At 38.6% G+C, this 21,485-nt stretch overlaps 1 protein-coding gene across 3 annotated transcripts; it reads left to right on the top strand.

Annotated features, from left to right (window-relative positions):
* The first annotated feature begins 1,060 nt into the window (after positions 1 to 1,060).
* Positions 1,061 to 19,349, top strand: LOC121405745 (interferon alpha-inducible protein 27-like protein 2A). Of its 3 annotated transcripts, none has more exons than XM_041596698.1 (3): positions 1,061 to 1,178; positions 16,207 to 16,295; positions 18,735 to 19,349. In XM_041596698.1, the coding sequence occupies exons 2-3, from the start codon at positions 16,231 to 16,233 to the stop codon at positions 19,051 to 19,053; spliced, it is 384 nt and encodes a 127-aa protein (XP_041452632.1). In that variant the 5' UTR covers positions 1,061 to 1,178; positions 16,207 to 16,230; the 3' UTR covers positions 19,054 to 19,349. The 3 variants fall into 3 exon arrangements, with proteins under 3 accessions (XP_041452632.1, XP_041452631.1, XP_041452633.1); XM_041596697.1 differs by having other exon boundaries at positions 1,062 to 1,184; XM_041596699.1 differs by lacking the exon at positions 1,061 to 1,178 and adding an exon at positions 5,616 to 5,955.
* Positions 19,350 to 21,485: the final 2,136 nt, after the last annotated feature.

Here is a 21,485-nt window from a genome sequence, read left to right as displayed (position 1 = left end):
TTTGGTAAGTTACTAGGAAAAAAATAATCACCAGGTTCTACCTCTCCTTTATATATAAAGAAGAATCAAAATCTTTGATTTCTTTTTAAAATACTAGTTTCGTCCTTAATTACATTTCCATTAACTTTAAGTTCTTTAATAAAACCCTTCCGACCACTATAATCTACCAGTTGTTTAAAATATGCAGTTTCTCGTTCTCCACTTTCAAACCATGGGGTTCGAGATCTGATTTTTATACCGTCATTAATTTTAAGTACGCATAAATTGTTTTTAGCTCACTTCTTTTTCTTGCCAAAAGATCAAACAAAATATCACTTGTGGTCGATGGTGTTTGCTGTAATTGAACCTCCTCTTCCAATTTCATAATTTCCTTTTCTAACTTATCACCTTCTCTTTTCTTTCCTTAGCATTTTTCTTAGAATATTTTGTTGTGAAATTTCGAATTTCCACTCGTCTATAGACCAGTTCGTAGTTACTTCATGGGCAATTTTGGTCAAATGACCTTTCATTTCTTTCATCATGATAGGCAGATTACAAAGCACGATATTACGTAAGCTTGCCTTACATAGCAGGATGAAGAAATTGAATAGACCAGGTGGGTGTTTCATAAAGCTGTTCGTAAGATACGAATGACTTTACGCACGACTGGTGATCCTTTCTTGTGCTATTTCATATCCATATGTATAATGGAGTTATGACCTAAGAACATGTTTCCAGTCGTGCGTAAAGTCGTTCGTAACTTTACGAACAGCTTTATGAAACACCCACCAGGTGACTAGAATAGCGCACACCAATGAACACTTAATGAAGGTATTTGTTGCTTTCCTACTTTTAATGCATATCTTAGCACGGTTGCACAATGTACTTGACACGACTGTGAAATACCAGTCGTTCGTGGAAGCATTGTTTTTTGTGGATAAAGAATATATGAATAATCAAGACATCGAAGTTGTTGCTTATCTCATTAGATTTTAAAGCACCATGTCACTCACAAATGACCTACTTCTTCTGATCATGCGTATAATCTTTTGATCATGCGCAGAAAGGACTACGAACTGGCTTATTCGATCGACTCTATTTCATTTTGAGGTTAAATCGGTCGAGACCCATTAACAGATCAAGATTGGAATTCGACTGGGTCAAAAAAATAAAACCGTGCAGTGAAACAAGCTAGCCAGGTACCGGTAAGCATTTATTCATTCTTTCTTTTTTTTGGCCCACCTGGGGCAAGTTCGCTTAAATAAGATCTATGACATTATATGATGCTTGATTTGCAATTAGGCTAAGATCTAGGCCTACTCGAATTAGTAGGATGGGGGGTCGGGTGTCCGGACACTTAATATTTTTGAAGCCTTCTATTTTGTCTTTGGATTACACTAAAAATATGAATTCAATAGTTGAAATCATCTTCTATTTTCTTCTCTATAATATTTCCTAACATTTTGTACGAAAAATTGTTGAAACTTCACTTGTAAATTCTTCGAAATGACTTTCTAAAATCGATCGTCCGGACACACAACAACTGGTATGGGGTCCTAAAGCTACGCGGGTCCTAAAGCTACGCACTCATCTTCTTCTTCTGTATCCTTCCTCCGCTGTATCGGAGATCCGCAGTTTGATACTGCATTAATGGTAGCGTTACATATTTTGACGTGAGAGTAAGGTAGATCGAGAGAGGTGAATCTTATGCAAGAAATTTAAGACAAGTAGGTTAAGGTCGTTTCTGGAGGAATCTGCTAATTCGACGTCAGGTAGAAACAGGACGGAAGTGGTAAATTGTTGTGGTTCTTGATCATTGAAATACACAGAAAAATACTGCAGTTCCTCGTCTTCTTTTATTAAGTGTAGAAGTGTTTTCCTGTGTGTGCTAAACGCTGGGCATTCTCCAACAAAATGTACAACGCTTTCCAGTTCGGAGTGGCAGAACTTGCAGGACGTTGTGGTACTTTGATTCAGAGAGAATAATCTTCTATTCGTTGGGTATGTACTGCAGGATAATTGAGCTCTGATGGATATAGCTTCCCTCAAGAGAGGGCTGGAGACTTGCTTTGCCTTTGGGTAATATTCTTTTTATTACGTTGGGTCATGCCCGACCATAGACTTAGAGAAGATTTTTTAGCAACTGCAATTTCAAGGGCTGCATAGTGTTGTTTATAAATTTTTCCCATTGCTAGCTTCTTCCATACTTTATATGGAATGCGCTCTCTAAGGATGTTAGTGAGACTTGGAAGCTCATAACTATTGAGAATTTTTATCCAGCGTCTTACCAATGGTGTATTGTTTGCTATACCATTCAATAGGATTCTTCTTTCAGTGCGCTCGTCTGAAAGGCTTGCATATTGCCCAAGTAAGAGAAGAATTTCATAGTCGATTCGCTTATCCATTGGAAGGATATCTAGCAATAAATAAACAATTTCGTCAGCCGCACTCCTTGGCAAACCAAGCACTCTTTTAAAAAGAAAAGATTGAGCCTTGTTCAGACGGGACAGCATGTAGTTGGTAATCTGAATCCCATATAGCATTCTTGGTATGCAGAACATTTTCCAAAGATGAGTACATATTGGTGGCAGCAGGCGTAGAGTTCCTTGCTTTGTTCCAGTAAGCGAGAAGGTGTTATATCCCTTTGATATGATGTCATTGGTGTGATCAATATTACAATTGCTTTTTATTATGCCAAGGTGTGGGTGCTCTCTGCTTTCCTTGATCGTCATTCCTCCCATTTTCCACTCGATTGAACTTACACTGGTTGATGTTTTTTTGTTTATTACTACTACGGCACTTTTTTGTGGATTAATTTTATATCTCCAGGCACAGGAATAATTGAAGGTGAGGTCCAGCATTGATTGGAGTTCACGAGGGCATGTACTGATAAGAGCAACGTCATCTGCAAGTACTATCACTCCCATGTAGCAACCGTTAATAGAGCATCCTAGACAAGCATTCCTTAGTGATTTGATCAGGCCATCGATGAAGACTGTATATAAGGTGGGAGAGAGCACACTTCCCTGTTTTACACCTTGAAGGATTTGAAAAGGAGAGCTGACTTTTCCCACATGACTCTACTGGTACTACCATTGTAGAATTCTTCCAGTGTAGATAACAGAGATTCATGGAGGCCTAGGTTTTGAAGCTTAGAAAATAGGCCTTTATGCCAAACGATGTCAAATGCTTTCTGTGCATCAAGAAGAGCAAGATATGTTGTGCATTTCTTGGCAGAGTTCAGTTGGATTATTAATTCCAGTGAGGATGCCGTAAGGAGGCAAGATTTGCCTTTCTGGAATCCAAATTGTAACTGGTCTGGGACATCATTTATTGCAAGTGGAATTTCTAGTTGAGATTTGATGAGCATTTCCAAAACTTTACCAATTGTTGAAGAAACTGTTATGCCTCGGTAGTTAGAAGGATCTTTAACATCTTTTCCTTTTCCTTTGTGAACTGGGACTATAAGGCCGGACTTCAAAGGTTCAGGAATATACTTTAGGGATATACATCGATTGAAGAGGGCGAGGAGTAATTTCCGAGCTATTGGGCCAAGATGTCAGATGCTCAGGAGATATATTATCAGGTCCTGCAGCGTTTTGTTTCTTGAGAGAGTTAATAGCTTCATCTAGATCTTTTGAAGTAGAGGGTTGAAGTGGTTGATTCAGATTGTCCTGGAACGGGCGAGTGGGGAAGGCTTCATCTATTTCAGGCGGAGAAGAGGCATTTATATAATCCGGTTTAGCAAGATCTGAGAAATATGTGTTGAAGCCATCTAAAACTGCCTCTCCTTCATACGTTGTACCCCTATAAGACAGTGTGTCGGTGGACCGAGATCCTTTGGTGCGTTTGACAAGCCTATAGAAGAGTTTGTCATTGCTACCTTTAGCATTCTCAATTTCTGAAAGGAGATTATTGTGACACATCCTCCGTGCTTGCCTGATGCTACTTCTAAAAAGACGTTTGGTATATATATGCTTGATCCAGAGAGGGTCCTTGCCTTTTGGTTTCCCGCTGGCCCTCCAGAGACGCCAATAATGTTGAGATTGTTTATAACATGCCTCTACCTTTTTTGTCCACTCTCTTTTCCCTTTCCTTTTTCTTTTCTGACGGCCCTTCGAGTGTGGTAGAGTTAGTGATACCTTCAGCATTTCTTTGCTAAGTTGATCAAGCAACAAGTCAATTTTAGTCGGATCCAAACACATTGTAGGAAGATTATAGAAAAGTTTCTTTGATATTTGTTCCATAGGAAGAGTATAGAGATGGTGCCGCTGGTCTGCACTGCACTGATGCCAAAATATCTTAGGACGAAGTATAGACTTTCCAGATCCTCCAGTGATGCGATCAGGTATATCATGATCTACTTGATAATTGGCTAAAAGTGGTAGTGAAAATATCACTTTAACCGGTGTGTGGTCAGAGGTGTTTAGAGGATCATCATGCTCAATAAGAAGGTCAGAGAAGCAGTTTTCTAGTTTTGCAGGTATTATAAAGTCATCAATGTATGAATGTCGTAAACCATCATCTGATTGGAAGGTGTACAGCTCCTTTTCATTTTGGAGAGATGACAAGTTAATCATGTTCTCACTAATCAGAAATTCCTTTAGAATACGTTTTGTAGGTTTCTTGCACGATGCATTTGTCAGATCAGCATTCAGATCTCCACCAAGTATAATCAAGGCCTCTTTATGAGTTGTTTCGATGTGGGATATGGTAGAGAGCATATGATGATACTCAGAAATACTATTGGCATCAACATCACACGGAAAGTATCCATTGCAGATAATTAAATGCGAGTTTGATGGCTCATGGAGTAGATCTGTAATGACTAATTTTTGTGATTGAGATTCTATCTTTGTTGCTTTCCAAGAGCTTGATGTTCTGATGAATGTACCTACTCCACCCTTTGCTCTCTCTTCTTGGTAGTGGTAACGATGAGTTATTTTGCTGTGATATACTAAAGACTTGGAAGTTATCATTGATATTAGCAAGCTCATTAAGGTCCCAATGGTAAAGCCAGTGTTCTTGAATTAATAGGATATCCAATTCTTCTAATAGACGTGATATGAAAGCATTGTTAGACTGTGCCCCCCTGCAGTTGAAGGTTCCCATTCTTAGTTGTTTTCCTTGTTGTTTTCTAGTAAGTGGAGACTTGTGGAGGTTAAGTGTAGTATTTGTTGGTGTTGGGTTCTCAGTGCTTGGCGAATAATGACAGGGTCTGTAGTGGATAGGGGTAGTGCTAGAAGATTTATTGTATACATCACTGCCTGGTAAGTGTTCTCCATTAGAGTTTTGTGGTCGCCTCAATCGCCTCAATCGTGGAAGCCGATTTGTTGTTTTTTGTGGATGTAAATGAAACGACAATTCAAAAGAATATATGAATAATCAAGACATCAAAGTTGGTGCTTATCTCATTATATTTTAAAGCACCATGTCACTTTAGTGCAAATGACCTTCTTCTGATCATGCGTAGAATCTTTTGATCATGCGCATTAAGGAACTACGAACTGGCTTATTCAATATTTTTCCACCATTTGAGTCAGATTTTTAAAAGAATACCTGTCGATGTATATTGCATGTGTAAAGCTAGTTCGCGCTCGTTGATCTTCTTTTACTAGAATCGCGCAGATACGCGGGTGCGCAGACTAGGGAGACCGCGCAGACATGGAGGAACCATACTCTATGGGATCCTGACCATACATGGTGGTGTGACCTTGATTCGCGTGTTACCTAATTTTGCGCATGGTTGAATATCCGAATGAATATCTTGAAAAACTTATATATCAACAACAGAAGGAGCGACTTCAAATTACTCAGTTTGGTAATATTTTTAAGGAAAGTCTCTATTTGTGATTGGCAAAACATCGGCAAATTTTGTTAACTTTTGCGTCCGCTCCGAGAAAATCCGATCTTCTCGACCAGCATCAAGAAATCGCCAGTTTGCAAGCAGAGGTCGGGGCAGAGGTCTGCAACGAAGTAAGTAAAATGTGATACCGACCGAATTTATGACATTTTAACCTCCATCTAGTCGATATAATTATCTTACCCAACGAACGTAGAGGGCAGCAACACACAAGCGTGTTGCTCTAAGGAAGGTCAACTCCAGGCCCCCGAAGCTACCGCCATTTTGTTTAATCCATTAGAAGCTAAAATAAGCCCCCATTAATATTAATTTCGTACGATGCTCCCTCGTCAACTGTGGTTTTGTACGTGTATTAGACAATACGCACACCAGCGCAATGACAAAGGTCAACTTGGCAAATTTATTAATGTATTCATTTTGTTACGCGCTCGTGACGCGAAGGATTCAGCGAATCAAGCAAGCGCAAATCTGAGACGATACGTTGCGCTTTATAAAGTATCGATATCACAAGCGATATCACTTAAAAACAAAACAATGTTTGTATTGCGTCTTATAGGCCTATGCTAATTTTAAAAGGGAAGATGAAAAGAGTAGATCAAGTCGCGATTAGGTAAAAAGGTGGAGGTGGGGTGGGGGCAAATCATGGTTATTACAATGATGGTATTCATTTTCACTGGTTGAGTATGAATACTGAAAAAAATAACTTTCACCACTAAAAGAGTCATTTCTTGTTACAAATTTAATTTGGAGAAGTAAAAAAAAAAATCTTCATGATTCCCGTGCCTGCTTTCTTCTGGCGTCCGTTTCATAATGAATTACACCGAGCTATTTAAACATCGCTATTATTGTGATAACCGTGGGAACCTTGATTATGATTGGTATTCGTAGTTACCATACTTGTAACTCATGATGAAACGGGCCCCAGTTTATCATGCTCAATATGTTTCCTGTCCCCTTTATTCTCCAGCATTTCTTACTCTGTTTTTTTTTCCATTTAATCATTTTCCCACTCATGTTCTTTTGTGCCGCCCTTCTCCTACATATGAAGAGCTCACTTTTAAAAGGGGTTAGGTCCATTTTTAATCAAATTTGATTTTTATGTTTTAATTGATTTTTAGTAGCTCTATAAGATGATACCATAGAAAAGTTGAAATTCCCATTAAAAAAGTGAACTAAAAAAAGAAAATTCACTTTTTTCAAAAGGGGTTAGGTCCATTCATAATTTTTCTGGAAAATAATATCTTAAAAAAATATGAAGATAAGTAGATTTCTTTTATACCCAATTTTGAATTTCTAATGGTAGGGTATCATGAAAATTCATTTTCGCATAAGAATATTGCAATATGGGAGAATAAAAAAAATGATTTTCTTGGAGTGGCCCTAGCCCCTTTTGCAACTTAACTTTTCATATATTTCCTTCTTATTTTCCCACTTGTTATCTGTCTCCTGGTTTCCAAAAATCTCGTCTTATTTCTCTTCCACCCCTTTTGTTCCCACTTCCAACACCAGCTCTCTCACCACCCCCTCTAAATTATCTCTTCATAATTATGTGCCCCTCCATTTCTTTCTCATCTCTTTTCAACCCACTTCTCATCACTCTTTCCCTCTCTCGATCTCCGTCTCACTTTGAATTTTGCCAATTCCAAATCCCTTTCATTTTAGCTCGGTACAAATACTATATGAACACAAATGAAAGACATGAAGGAATTTTCTGGTTAGTGGTGAAATTTATTAATTATCCAGAAAAAAATCTCATTATCAGAGGATTAAGCTTTACCTTTTTCTTAAGCGTATGTTAATAGTTTGAACCAAAATAAATATGTTTTTTGTATGCTGGGGGGGGGGCACGATTCCCCCTACTTTTTGAAGCACTGAAAAGTGCCTTTTTATGCAAGAAAATGCCCCCTCACGAACGTGTACTGTGTCCCTTTCACCTGATGAGAACCTGTTTTAGGTAATACCAATTAGTGCTCTTCCTTATATGCATTTTTTCACCCAAAAATGCCCCCACGTGTTCTGTGCCCTTCCATCTGAGAGCCCGTTTCATGTAATACAAAGTGCCCCCTCGCCTTCTTGAAAGTGCCCTTTCTTGAATCACTGCCCCTTTTTACCCAAGAAGAGCGCTTCTAAAGAATTTGTTCTGTGCCCCTTTCACTTGAGAAGGATCTGTTTTATGGTCACCATGACGAGTGCCCTTTGAAACAAGAAAACAATATTTTCATTTCTATAATATACTTCTGAAGGAAATCCTGTGTGCATTAAGTTTAATAATTCATGTGAGTGGGTATATAAGCAGGTTCGTACAGATGGAGGGGGGGGGGGCTTGAAGGACTCTTGCCCATAGGCGGTGGAAGCGGTGGGATAGGGGGACCTGTCCCCCCTCCTAAATTTTTTGTTGAGAATCTTTTTTTTTTGCTCGTCAATTTTTTTCCTGCGCCCCCCCCCCTAAATTCAGGTAGAACCCCCCTTAAAATTGTTGTGCCCCCCTAAAATTGTGGTTGACAACCTTTTTTTTGCTGGAAATTTTTGTGGTCCCTTCTAAGATTTAGGTGGATAAATTCAGGTGGACCCCCCTACATTTTTTGCCTTCCGCCGCCAATGCTCTTGCCCCCCCCAAAAAAAAAAATCACGACCAAGGGGAAAAAAAGAAAAAGGAAAGCAAAGGGTGAAATATATCATTTTGAATATTTTGTCGAAAATTTATCACAAAATGGGATATTTGTTTTTAAAATGTCAAAATTTTGCTTGCTCGCAACTTTTTAAAAATTTCACATAAAACAGCATTTTCCCTGTGCCCCCCCCCCCCCCCACTTTCAAGCAACTTCAATCCGCTGCTCCTATTTGTATGTTTATAGCTTCTCTTTGTGCAACCAATTTTAATGAAAATCAATAAGAAATTTCATACGTCATGAATTTGGGTTGTGATAATAATTTTTTTTTTAATTGGACTTGGAAAAAAAAACCTTTTCCATGTTCATCACGTGGTTCCTAAGTCTTCAATGTTGAATAGTTGGATTTCTTGAATGAAAACATCTGTTACACCAGTCCTGCAGATTTTAAAAAAATAGAGAAAGAAAACCAATTAAATTGTCATGATTTATAAAACAAATGTTTTAAGAAAAGTGAGACTATGCATAGGTATATATGTTTCTTCAAAACATACCATAGGAAATCTTACTTCTAATTATAAAGTTGTACTTCTAAAAAGCATATCACTTAAAAATGTTCTCTACAGTTTACATACCACTCTCCATTCTAACTACATGTACTCTTCGAAAAAATGACAGAGATTTCTTGTAAATATGAATATATAAATTAACATATGTAAATTATATGAATAGTCAGAATTAAAGTTGATATGTTTTGTTGCACAGAATATTTTGATATGTAATTAAAAACGACACTAACTATAATCTAGAAACAAAATTGAAATGGGTTTTTCAAAGTCAGGTCTATTTGTTGCCAAAAAAATGTGAACAACCTCCATTATAAAAAATAATCACTAACTAACTCACTCACTCACTCATATAACTGATGTAGTTTGTATTTCTCTGTGGTCCAGGCACTGTTCTATTAGGCCTACTTCACCAATTATTTATCATCATCAATCACCTCCATGGAAATTGTCAAATTGCATCATCCTATTAGACAAAATGTAAAACCAAAAAAAATCGTAAATCTACAAATATGAAATATGAATATCACACTAAAGAATGAATAAAATGAATTTTATGAAATATAACTCGTGAAAAATAAATATTGCTTTGTTTATAAACAAATAGGAAATAAAAAGGCAATTTAATTACTAGAAGATCAAGGACATGTCCTAATTTTATAAATTTGCCCAAAGTACATAACTTTTGACATTGGTTCTACTTTAGACTCGAGAGCCTGTATATTTAAGAAGTGTATGTTCCGTACAGATCCTACCTCTTTGTGGCTCAAGTTATTTTTATTTAATGTAAACATGGTTAACATTCAATGCATGTAATGTATCTGTAATTTTGAATGGGTTAGTTTAACTTTTATACCTGGATGAGAATCTGCAAAATGATGCATGCACTTATGATCATCATCTTGAACCATATAGGTAGACCTCTATACTGTTTTTCTTGTCCTTCAAACTCAACCTGTTTTTCTTTTTCTTCAAACTCAACCTGTTTTTCTTTTTCTTCAAACTCAACCTGTTTGTGAAAGAAAAGAGAGTACAATAATAAGAAGTGATATTTCTCATGGCCGTATGTATAGGGGAGGGATTTGGGTAAGAGATGAAATGTGAAAACCTTCATCAAAAAAAGAATTGCATGACATCCTTCAATTTTATTTTAGAAAATGCACAAAACGGCCATAGGCATAGGTAATATTGGTTACTTCTGGCCCTCGCTTTCTGAATTTTAGGTTTCTCTAAATTTTTTCAAATGTCTGCCCTCCCCCCAAAAAAAGAAACATCTGCATCTTTTTATTTCCGAATCTTATTTCATTTGACTTTAACATAATTAAATCTCATGCACTAGGTCTAGATCTATTTGTAAGAAGTATAGATCTAGTCCAAGACTCAGAGCTGTGCAACAGCATTCGCGTATCTAAATTACTCGTAGTTCTAGATCTAGATAGTAACGATGGACTCTCGATCTATCTAGACCTAGAAAGTAAAGCTTTGGTTCTAAACTGAGATCTAGGCCTATATGGATTTGATGTCTTTTATTCCTGGCTAAAAGTTTAAACTTCATTGCCATTATTGACCAAGATTAGATCTAGTCCTTGGTCCACTGACACTGACAGGCATACTCGTACATGTAAATGGAGTCGTTTAGGCCCAGACCTAGATCTAGGCCTAAATTACAGACCTAGATCATAAGCCCTGGGCCTGGGGTAAGTGTCGTGGGTTGGGAAAGTATAATTTAGATGACTCGATTTGAATTAGGTTGGCCTAGAATTAGAAAGCATCGATGAATAAAAGTGAAGTACCGTAGGCCTAGATCTAAGTCTAAAATAATATTAATAAGAACCAACAGTAACACTAGGCCTAGTCTCCTCTGTTAACCAAGTTAGAAATTAGATCTAACGTTAGGCCTATCTAGATCTAGGTCCTAGATCTAGCCTATTGATAATAAGACAAACATGCAGAGCAGCATATTATTTCGTATAGGCCTACAGGAATAACCGTCGTTTCTGGGGATTTATTCAACAATTTCTGCCATTTTTTTACTATTCGTGAGTGAGCCAACACAGTTCAGCGGAACAACCAAAATAGAGAGACTGAAGCTTTTGGTCTATATAGAGTCTAACTATAGACCCTATTTATAAATAACAATAAGTTAAAATGGGTGGGGGCTAAATGAAGAAGCCTGAAGTTATGCAAAATAAATTTGATATCTGAAACTGAAAGTGAGGATTGACACAATGACAGGCAATATATCTTCATCCACACTCCACTTCACAGTTTATTCCTGACTGGGTTTCGATCTACTGAAGATAGATGCAGATCTCCCTCTAGATCTAACGTTACAGTGTACAAAAAGAAGCTTCATTCTTCTTGCTTTAATCAATCGTGGGTTGGTCCTTGTTAAATTGGAGGTGAACCAAACCGGCCCGAAATTCTCTCGATGCCCAATCGGCTAGGAGCCCGTACAAAATACATGTGGTTAACACAGCGGCATAACCGCAACACTGCAAGCAACATACAGGCTGCACTGGGCGACGATGACAATCTAACTTCAATTTCAAAGACCAAATTCTGCTTTCCTTTAACAGAAGAATGATAGTAAACTCTCTAATTTGGTAGAGAAATAACCTAAGATCACAAAATACAGTGTGAAATTTGTAAATAGTCCACTGAATTCATGTGGTTATATCAATTTATACGTACTCACCGGAGTGTTCGTAGGTCCATTTTTGTGTGGAAAGAAAAGTTTCAGAATGAATAAATTAGATGACGTAATGAGGTCAAATGAATAATTACTTCTGTAACACGATACCACTAGTATCGATGACAAAGAATCGGGGAAATCGCGTATTAATGACGCTCTTAGCCAATGACAAGGCCGGAATATGAATATATTTACGCTCATGAATGTCAATGGGGGCTTATTTTTGTCTTCAAATGATCGCGGTAGGCGGAGTCTAATCTCATTTGTTTTGTGCTGAACGCGCGCGCAGCTTTCGGTCTAGTAATATATTATAAGGTCTTTGGTCAACTCGATACGCGCATGCAACTGAGCTGCGCGCATATTTTATTGTTCATGACAACGAAATCAAATGCCGATCCAATACAACAACAAATTAGTAGTGATCAAGAAACGAATATGAAAGAATATGACTACAACGATATCAAAGATAACATTAAAAAATATGTTGAGGGATATACATAAATATGAAAACATACTTTGATATTTAAAACTTTACAAATGCAAGTTTCAGGAAACTAAAATAATTACCAAATCGGTGATTGTTGTTATCAGCGATTTCACCAGACGGCTGAATTAGGTGATTTGCGCCGAGACGATTTTGTGACCACTCGCAAAGCATTTCGGGATTGAATATGTCCCCCTTATTTTCTCTGGGCTCTTCGCTGAACCCATCATCATTCTATGCTTAAGCTACATTATGCTCCGTCGTCTGCTTAGATTTCAACCCCCTAGTCTAGCACTGGTACGTACTTGTTCTGCTAGGCGTCGATCAGCATTTATCTGCAGTCCATATAGGCCGTGACTCATTTATTTATTTATTTATTAGAGCAGGCAGCAATGCCAATGGGTATTAAAAAAAATAATTCACGTATCTATCAGTAGGCTAGTATGTTATCATTTCTTTTCACCATTTTCCCCAAAACTTATAAATTTAGAAATACATTCCAATCAGTAATAAGTGAAGTCTACATCTAACATAGATCTTGATCATGTTGATCGATAGACCAAAAGCTTCAGTCTCTGTATTTTGGTTGCTCTGCTGAACTGCGCTGGCTCACTCACCGACGGAGATTAAAGTAAAATGTCAGAAATTGTTGAATAAATCCCCAGAAACGATGGTTATTCCTTTTAAGTTGATCGATAGACCCAAGTCTAAAGATCTAGAAAACTTTATTTGTCTAACTAGACTGTAGACAAATGCTTTGACCAGTCTCGATCTGTTTGTTGAAGATGTTGTTCCGGTGTTGTTCCACACTGGATATCTAAGTAGATCTAGAATATATATAGATCTAGCACGTCTTGTTGGTATGAGTTGGTATGAGTCTATGCAACAATAAAAAAATACTAAAATAATAATCAACTCAAAACAGACGAATTCCACATTGTCTTTATAGTATAGGACGCCTAAATCTAGACCATTTGAGGGTTGGTCCATGCAAGCTAAGTTTGGTTCAATTAAGGTTATGATTTTTTAGTCCGTTAAATGCCTACATACAGGGTAAAGTCTAGATCTAGAAGATTATATGGTTGACAAGTTACCGTTAGGCATGAAATCTTTAAAATTCAGTCAGAAAATGCATAAAAATAAAATCACGACGAGCTCAGTCACTTTGCTCTTTCACTTTCGAAATTTATCAAAAAAAAAAAAAAACGCGTTCTGCCAGCCAAGCCCAGGCCATGCAGGCCCATGAAAATTTACCAATTGCAATATGGCAAACAAATTATGTAAAAGTATTTAAACATTGATTGCACAGAATCAATGGTCAAATTAAGATATGGATGCTGTCTATCAAGTCTACTTTCTACCCAAAATCAGAAATTAAGATGGTCTAATCTATCTAGCCCCCATTTCTAGTCTAGGCCTAGATAGATCTATAACTAAGGTTTCTAACGCAAAATGAATGTCGATGATGGCACTCTGCAAACGATGTAACATTGCAATCAATTTCCCTCAATTGGCTGATTTTCTTAGAAATTATTGAAGAAAACCAGGGAAAATGTGAATAGGTGGCCGTTTATTCAAGCTTTAATTTGGCTTTGGAAGTTTGGTTGCTCAATGATTATCGACCTTCGACGCGACGCAGCGCCTGCATGCATGGCTGTGCAGCTCAGCTGCAGCGCAGCGCGCAGCCAATGCAATGCATCCGATGCATGGGTTTTTTTTTTCGCCGTCCATAGTCTCGGACTCGAAGTTGAAATTAGACCCGGATTTCGGGGATGCAGCTTCTTCTATTAAGATTTATAGACTTAAAAGTCAAATGCAATTTAAAATTTGAAATCTGACCTTGAACAATCATCGTTGATAAACATCAGCCCTGAAGCAATTGCACTTCAAATCAGACCAGGCAAATTAGATGTCATTGTCTATGTTGCTATCTATGACGAGTCGACTGAAGCCCCAGCGCATCATCAACGTCACTAGTTAGCTACGCGACCGGCCCAGACTCGGCGCACCCAGGCCAGAAAAATGACCTCGATTATTACGGTGGTTGTCTATGCATTTATTAGTGGTGCAGCGAAATTCAGCAGAGGAAAATAAGAGATAAGAGGGATCCTCGTCATAGACTTAATATTCCAAAATGAGAAAAAATGTCAAAATCATGATTATTTAAGCTAAATAATTTCTTTAAAATTAAAATTAATATTTTTAATATTTCTACCCAGAATAACCGATCTAATAATTGTTCATTAAAAAATATTTGAAATTAACAAATGAAAAAAAAATCAACTCGACAAATTTCCGAAAAGTCCCCCTTATTTTTTAGAGTGGTCACAAAATTCGAGCGGAGTTGACCTTCCTTAGAGCAACACGCTTGTGTGTTGCTGCCCTCTACGTTCGTTGATCTTAGCTTTGTCTGCTTGATTTCTTTTCTAAAGCCTTGCAAAATGATCGTGCGCAAATTAAGGTCACACTTTTTATGACACAGCTGAGCGCGCACTAGTTGATCGCCATGGAATTTTGAGATCGCGATACCAGCGAAACCCTTGACCTAGCTAGGCCTACTTAATAATTCCGTCAAGTGAATTTGACTTTGGGATCTTGCCTTCCGTTTGGTATTTATTATTTAGATTAATTTTGTGTGAGCTGTGAGAAATTTTTGATTGACAAATTTTGAAATGTGTGCAAATTATGGTCACCCCATTTCATCCAAATCTTTAATGAATAAAATATTTCATTTTCATGTCAATATTATAGAAATACCGTACCGTCCCGGGGGGCCACTTCCATTCACGAGTGGATACCATGCGCGACCATGGGGTCTCGAAAAGCACCCTAAACACGTAATTTCCATATTCTGAAAATGCACCCCTTAACAAGTATGGGCGTGTGAAACCCTACCCTTAACAAATATTGAAAACAAAACGATACTCTTGGCAAATATTCCCCGAAATGAACCCCAAAACAAGTACATGAATGTTTTATTGTTACGGGTCCTTCGGTCGTCGGCTTTACCTTATTTGTTTTAGTACGACCCCACCTTCTACACCTCGCGCAAAACGGACTCTAAAAACACGAAGTGTTGGGGCAAAAAGGACATTCTTTTTAAAACATTGAAATTTTGTTTTATCATTCCCGCAAATTCGACCCTAAACACGTAGTATAGTTTTCCTAGCGAAATAGATACAATTTTTTCATTATTTTTGTGTTTTTGACACCCTTATCACGTTACGTACGTAACGTGCCCTATCGTGGAAAGGACATCCTTTTTACGTGTTTTTTTTTTGGTCACGCATGGTATCCACTCGTCAATGTAAGTGCCCCCCCCCCCCCCGGGCGTACCGTATAGGCCTATGTCAGAACAGTCACACTTAAAGGGGAATCCAGCCTTGGCCATAAAATGTTGTGTTGGGAAGGAGAAAAATAAATTAAACAGAATGGTGAAATTTTGAAAGAAATCGGACAAGTAATAAGAAAGTTAGAGCTGCTTTAAAATTGAAATCACTAATACCATGTAAATTTCAAATTGGCAACTGGGTAGGTAAATTATGACAAGGGGCAAGGACAACTTCCCCATAGGCCATGTTTATCAGGGATTTGTGGTTTTCTCCTAAGTACCAATTCCCCTGGGGCAGTAATCTAAATATAGCCCAGGTAGTATATTGTTTTATGTCCTCATGAAAGAAAAATATAATTTGAAATAAAACTTTTGGGAAAAATTACGTTTTAGTTAGCCATAATATGTACTAGAGCTTTGGAAGAGTAGTCCTTGCCTTACATCACTATGACATCACACATACGGCCAATTTGAAGTCTCCATGGGTATAGTGATTACCAATATTTACAACTTTTAAAAATTCATAACTTTCTTTTTGTTTGTCCAATATTGTTCAAACTTTCACCTATCACCTTGTCTGATATTTCTTTTCCTGACAAAAACAAGTTTTTATTTGGGTTGGATTCACACTTAATTTTAGTTATGCCCTGAATTTGTCTGTTTTCTTGATTTGATGCAGATCTATAGGACCTACTGATCAGAAATGGAGAGCATCGTGAAATCGAATTTCTTGACGATAACCTGTCTCATTCTCCTCACAGGGCCAGTGTAAGCTTATTCATGATTCTTAATTGGCGGGGAAAATCATACAAATTAATAATAAACACCGTCGCTATGAACTGAACATAATTCAAGCCAGTTCTGACCCTGGGTTTCATCATATTTTTATAACGGGGGCGGGGCAAGGCGACCTAAAACGTGACATTATTTTTTTTTCAGTTAATTATAATAGGATCTTATCTTTAAGACTAGTGCTACCAATCTTCTTTCCTTCTTTTTTTTTATTCCTGTGTCTTTTTAAATAACCTTTTCATTTCTTTGTGGTGATGATGAAGACGAATAATGATGATGAATGGTGATGATGATGATAATGATGATGACGGCCCGGCGGGGGTGCCACTTACATTGACGAGTGGATACCATGCGCGACCAAAAAAACACGTAAAAAGGAGCTAGGTCTTTTTCAAATTAGGGCACGTTACGTACGTAACGTTATAAGGGTGTCAAAAACACAAATAATGAAAAAAAAGGGTATCTATTTCGCTAGGAAATTTACGTGTTTAGGGTCAAATTTGCGGGGATGATAAAACAAAATTAAAATGTTTTATAAAGGATGTCTTTTTGCCCCAACACTACGTGTTTAGAGTCCGATTTGCGCGAGGTGTGGAAGCTGGGGCCGTAAAACCAAATGGTGTGTAAACTGTAAAGGTAAAACCGATGACCCGACGGACCTGTGACATAACAATAAAATATCGCTGTACTTGTTTAGGGGTTCATTTCAGGGAATACTTGCCAAGAGTATTTTCAATACTTGTTAAGGGTATGGTTTCAGCCGTCAATACTTGTTAAAGGACAAGTCCACCCCCAGGGGGCCACTTCCATTCACGAGTCAGTGGATACCATGCGCGACCATGGGGTCTCGAAAAGCACCCTAAACACGTAATTTCCAGGCCCCTTAACAAGTATTGGCGTGTGAAACCCTACCCTTAACAAGTATTGGAAACAAAACAATACTCTTGGCAAATATTCCCTGAAATGAACCCCTAAACAAGTACAGGAATGTTTTATTGTTACGGGTCCTTCGGTCGTCGGCTTTACCTCATTTGGTTTAGTACGACCCCAGCTTCTACACCTCGCGCAAATCGGACTCTAAACACGAAGTGTTGGGGCAAAAAGGACATCCTTTATAAAGCATTTTAATTTTGTTTTATCATCCCAGCAAATTCGACCCTAAACACGTAATTTTCCTAGCGAAAGAGATACCCTTTTTTCATTATTTTTGTGTTTTTGACACCCTTATCACGTTACGTACGTTACGTGCCCTATCGTGAAAAAGACATCCTTTTTACGTGTTTTTTGGTCGCGCATGGTATCCACTCGTCAATGTAAGTGGCCCCCCCCCCCCCGGGTTCCACCCCAACAAAAACTTGATTAGAATAAAAAGAGACAAATTCAACAAGCATAACACGGAAAATTTCATCAAAATCGGATGTAAAATAAGAAAGTTATGGCATTTTAAAGTTTCGCTTCATTATTTTGACAAAACAGTATTATGCACATCTCGGTCGGTATGCAGATGAGCAACTGATGACATCACTCACTCACTATTTCTTTTGTATTTTATTATATGAAATATTTTTATTTTCTCGTCATTGTCATGTGAAATGAAGTTTCATTCCTCCCTGAACATATGGAATTCCATTATTTTAACATTTTGGGCTTCAGGCAGGGAGGTCTTGATTGTCAAATTCGTAAAAATTGAAATATTGTATAATTCAAACTATAAAAAACAAAAGAAATAGTGAATGAGTGACATCATCGACTCTCTCATGTGGATGTAACTGACTCGTTCATATAACTATTTTGTTAGAAATAAGCGAAGCTTTGATATGTCATAACTTTCTTATTTTACTTCCGATTTTGATGAAATTTTCAACATTGTGCTTGTCTGATTTTTCTATATTGATTTAAATCAACATATTTCTGAGGTTTAGACTTGACCTTTAAGGGGTGCATTTCAGAATTTGGAAAATACGTGTTTTTTCGAGACCCCTTGGTCGCGCATGGTATCCACTAGCTCGTCAATGGAAGTAGCCCCCCGGGGATGACGGTGATGATAATTAATGATGGTGATGGTGGTGGTGATGATGATTGTAGTGGTGGTGATGATGGTGGTGGTGGTAGTGTTGGTGGTGGTGGAGGTGATGATGATGATGATGGTGGTGGTGATGATGATGATGGTGGTAGTGTTGGTGGTGGTGGTGATGATGATGATGATGATAACGTTAAGGATGATGTTAATGGTGATGATGATGGTGGTAGTGTTGGTGGTGGTGGATGTGATGGTGATGATGATGGTGGTGGTGGTGGTGATGGTTATGGTGGTGGTGATGATGAAGGTGACCGTGGCAGTGAAGGGGAAATGGATATTGATAAAAGTTTCTTAAAAAGAATTATCAATTGTTGTTGATTTTCATATTTCCCCAGACAAGGAGTTGAAGCGGGCTGGATAAATTCGATACTGACAATCACTGGTGGTACTATCGTCGGAGTCGGTTCTGCTATGTTCGCTCTACCCGCAGCTTTAGGCCTTGGAGGTTTCACCGCATCCGGTATTTCAGCTGGGTCCAGTGCCGCAGGAATGATGTCATCAGCAGCAATAGCATCGGGCGGAGGAGTTGCCTCGGGAAGCATAGTCGCGGTGTGTCAGTCAATAGGTGCTGCTGGAGTTTCTTCAGTTACGACAGCCGTAGCGGGCGCTGTAGGAGGTGTCGCTGCAGCAATTGTCAGAGCTTTTCGTCCTTAAGTCACCACTTCCCTATTTGCTGGCAATCATCTGTTTTACCTTCATGCAACGTGAGGGATGCAGTTATCATTAAAACTTGATAAAATGTCACCATATTCATCGTTGGCACATACAGCAATAATTCATTAATTCACATTTTGGGGGGCATTCACAAACAAAATGTATATATATTATGTGTTCATGATGGGCGGATGATCGACACATTTAAGTAACTGTAATATGTGTTTATCATTATCTACTTCACTGTAAAAAATGAAATGCTAATTTCGCACTTACAGTGCTTGTATAGTGACTGGATTACCAGTGCTGATTTTCTAGTTCAAATTTAAACTAGAAAACAGCACTCGTATTGCAGTCACTATACAAGCACTGTAAGTATTAAATTAGCATTTCATTTTTTTAAGTGTTGACATTTTATTTTAAAGTAATAAAAAAGGCAGGAGCCCCTGCAAAAGAATAATTGTCAAAATGTTATGAAAATGGCAATTTGTACAGTATTGTCATCTTTGCAATTTTATTGAATCTAAATCGAATTTCATTTTCATTAAACTGATGTTGAATAAACGAATATCTGCATTCTGCAAGAAAATTTATTGCATCAAGTTTCTTCGATATTTTATTTTGCTGTTTCACCTGGAAATCCCAACGAGTCCTGCCTCACCCACATCTCTCGACAACCCGCCCCGCCCTAGCTCTAGCCCCCCTCCAATCTCTACGTCTCTTGGGTAAATTGCCAACTCATCCACTCACCATATTGTTTACTTTCATTTGGTTTAATGCCATTTCATCCATCAACATCAACTCGGTCCAATAACCATTTAGTCCAATCATCACTTCGTCTAATTGCAATTTCATCTATGACCATTTTGTCTCGTAACAAATTTGTCTAATATCCATTTTTTTGCTCAAGTAACACTTTGTTCAAATAAGACCAAATGGTATATGGACTGAATTGTTATTAGATCAACAGATACTGAGATGGGATGGTAAGAGAGAGATAGGATGGTAGGAGAGAGATAGGATGGTAGGAGAGAGATAGGATGGTAGGAGAGAGATGGGATGGTAAGAGAGAAATAGGATGCTAGGAGAGAGATGGGATGGTAGGAGAGAGATAGGATGGTAGGAGAGAGATAGGATGGTGGGAGAGAGATGGGATGGTAGGAGAGAGATGGGATGGTAGGAGAGAGATAGGATGGTAGGAGAGAGATGGGATGGTAGGAGAGAGATAGGATGCTAGGAGAGAGATGGGATGGTAGGAGAGAGATAGGATGGTAGGAGAGAGATGGGATGGTAGGAGAGAGATGGGATGGTAGGAGAGAGATAGGATGGTAGGAGAGAGATAGGATGGTGGGAGAGAGATAGGATGGTAGGAGAGAGATGGGATGGTAGGAAAGAGATGGGATGGGAGGAGAGAGATGGGATGGTAGAGAGAGATGGGATGGTAGGAGAGAGATAGGATGGTAGAGAGAGATGGGATGGTAGGAGAGAGATGGGATGGTAGGAGAGAGATGGGATGGTAGGAGAGAGATGGGATGGTAGAGAGAGATGGGATGGTAGGAGAGAGATGGGATGGTAGGAGAGAGATGGGATGGTAGGAGAGAGATGGGATGGTAGGAGAGAGATGGGATGGTAGAGAGAGATGGGATGGTAGGAGAGAGATGGGATGGTAGGAGAGAGATGGGATGGTAGGAGAGAGATGGGATGGTAGGAGAGAGATGGGATGGTAGGAGAGAGATGGGATGGGAGGAGAGAGATGGGATGGTAGAGAGAGATGGGATGGTAGGAGAGAGATGGGATGGTAGGAGAGAGATGGGATGGTAGGAGAGAGATGGGATGGTAGGAGAGAGATGGGATGGGAGGAGAGAGATGGGATGGGAGGAGAGAGTCAGCTTACAAGGAAAATCACAGCACAGAAACAGCACTACTCAAGATCCAGACCGACATCCTTCTGGCTATTGACAACCAGAATGGGGTAATGATGGTGCTGCTTGACTTATCAGCTGCGTTCGACACAGTTGACCACATAATTCTGCTGAATCGTCTCCAGGACGACATTGGAGTTGGAGGAATTGCCCTTGAACTTGTGAAATCTTATCTGGAGAATCGAAGTAGCCGCGTTCTTGTGTCGGGTCAGTTTTCCAGACCACATACATTGCACTACGGCATTCCGCAAGGTTCCGTCCTCGGGCCACTGTTGTTTACACTCTATGTTCGTCCAATTGGAGATATCCTTCGATCTCATGATGTTTCCTTCCACATGTATGCAGATGACATTCAGATCTACACCATGTTTGTTCCAACGGATCCAGTGGCAGTTGATACTGCTATTCACAAACTTAGCTGCTGTATCACTGAAATCCATGACTGGATGAAGGCAAACAAGCTCAAACTCAATGATGCAAAGACTGAATTCTTTGTCTCTGCTTCGCCAC

This window comes from Lytechinus variegatus, chromosome 19, assembly GCF_018143015.1.
Source record: "Lytechinus variegatus isolate NC3 chromosome 19, Lvar_3.0, whole genome shotgun sequence".
Lineage (NCBI taxonomy): Eukaryota > Metazoa > Echinodermata > Echinoidea > Temnopleuroida > Toxopneustidae > Lytechinus > Lytechinus variegatus.
Note: the sequence above shows the minus strand (reverse complement) of the source record. Positions and strands in the feature narration are given on the sequence as shown.

Excerpts from the sequence above, each read along its gene's own strand:
- LOC121405745 (XM_041596698.1), top strand. The coding sequence starts at position 16,231 with ATGGAGAGCATCGTGAAATCGAATTTCTTGACGATAACCTGTCTCATT. Across the intron at positions 16,296-18,734 it reads ATTCTCCTCACAGGGCCAGT|ACAAGGAGTTGAAGCGGGCT; the intron begins GTAAGCTTATTC and ends ATATTTCCCCAG.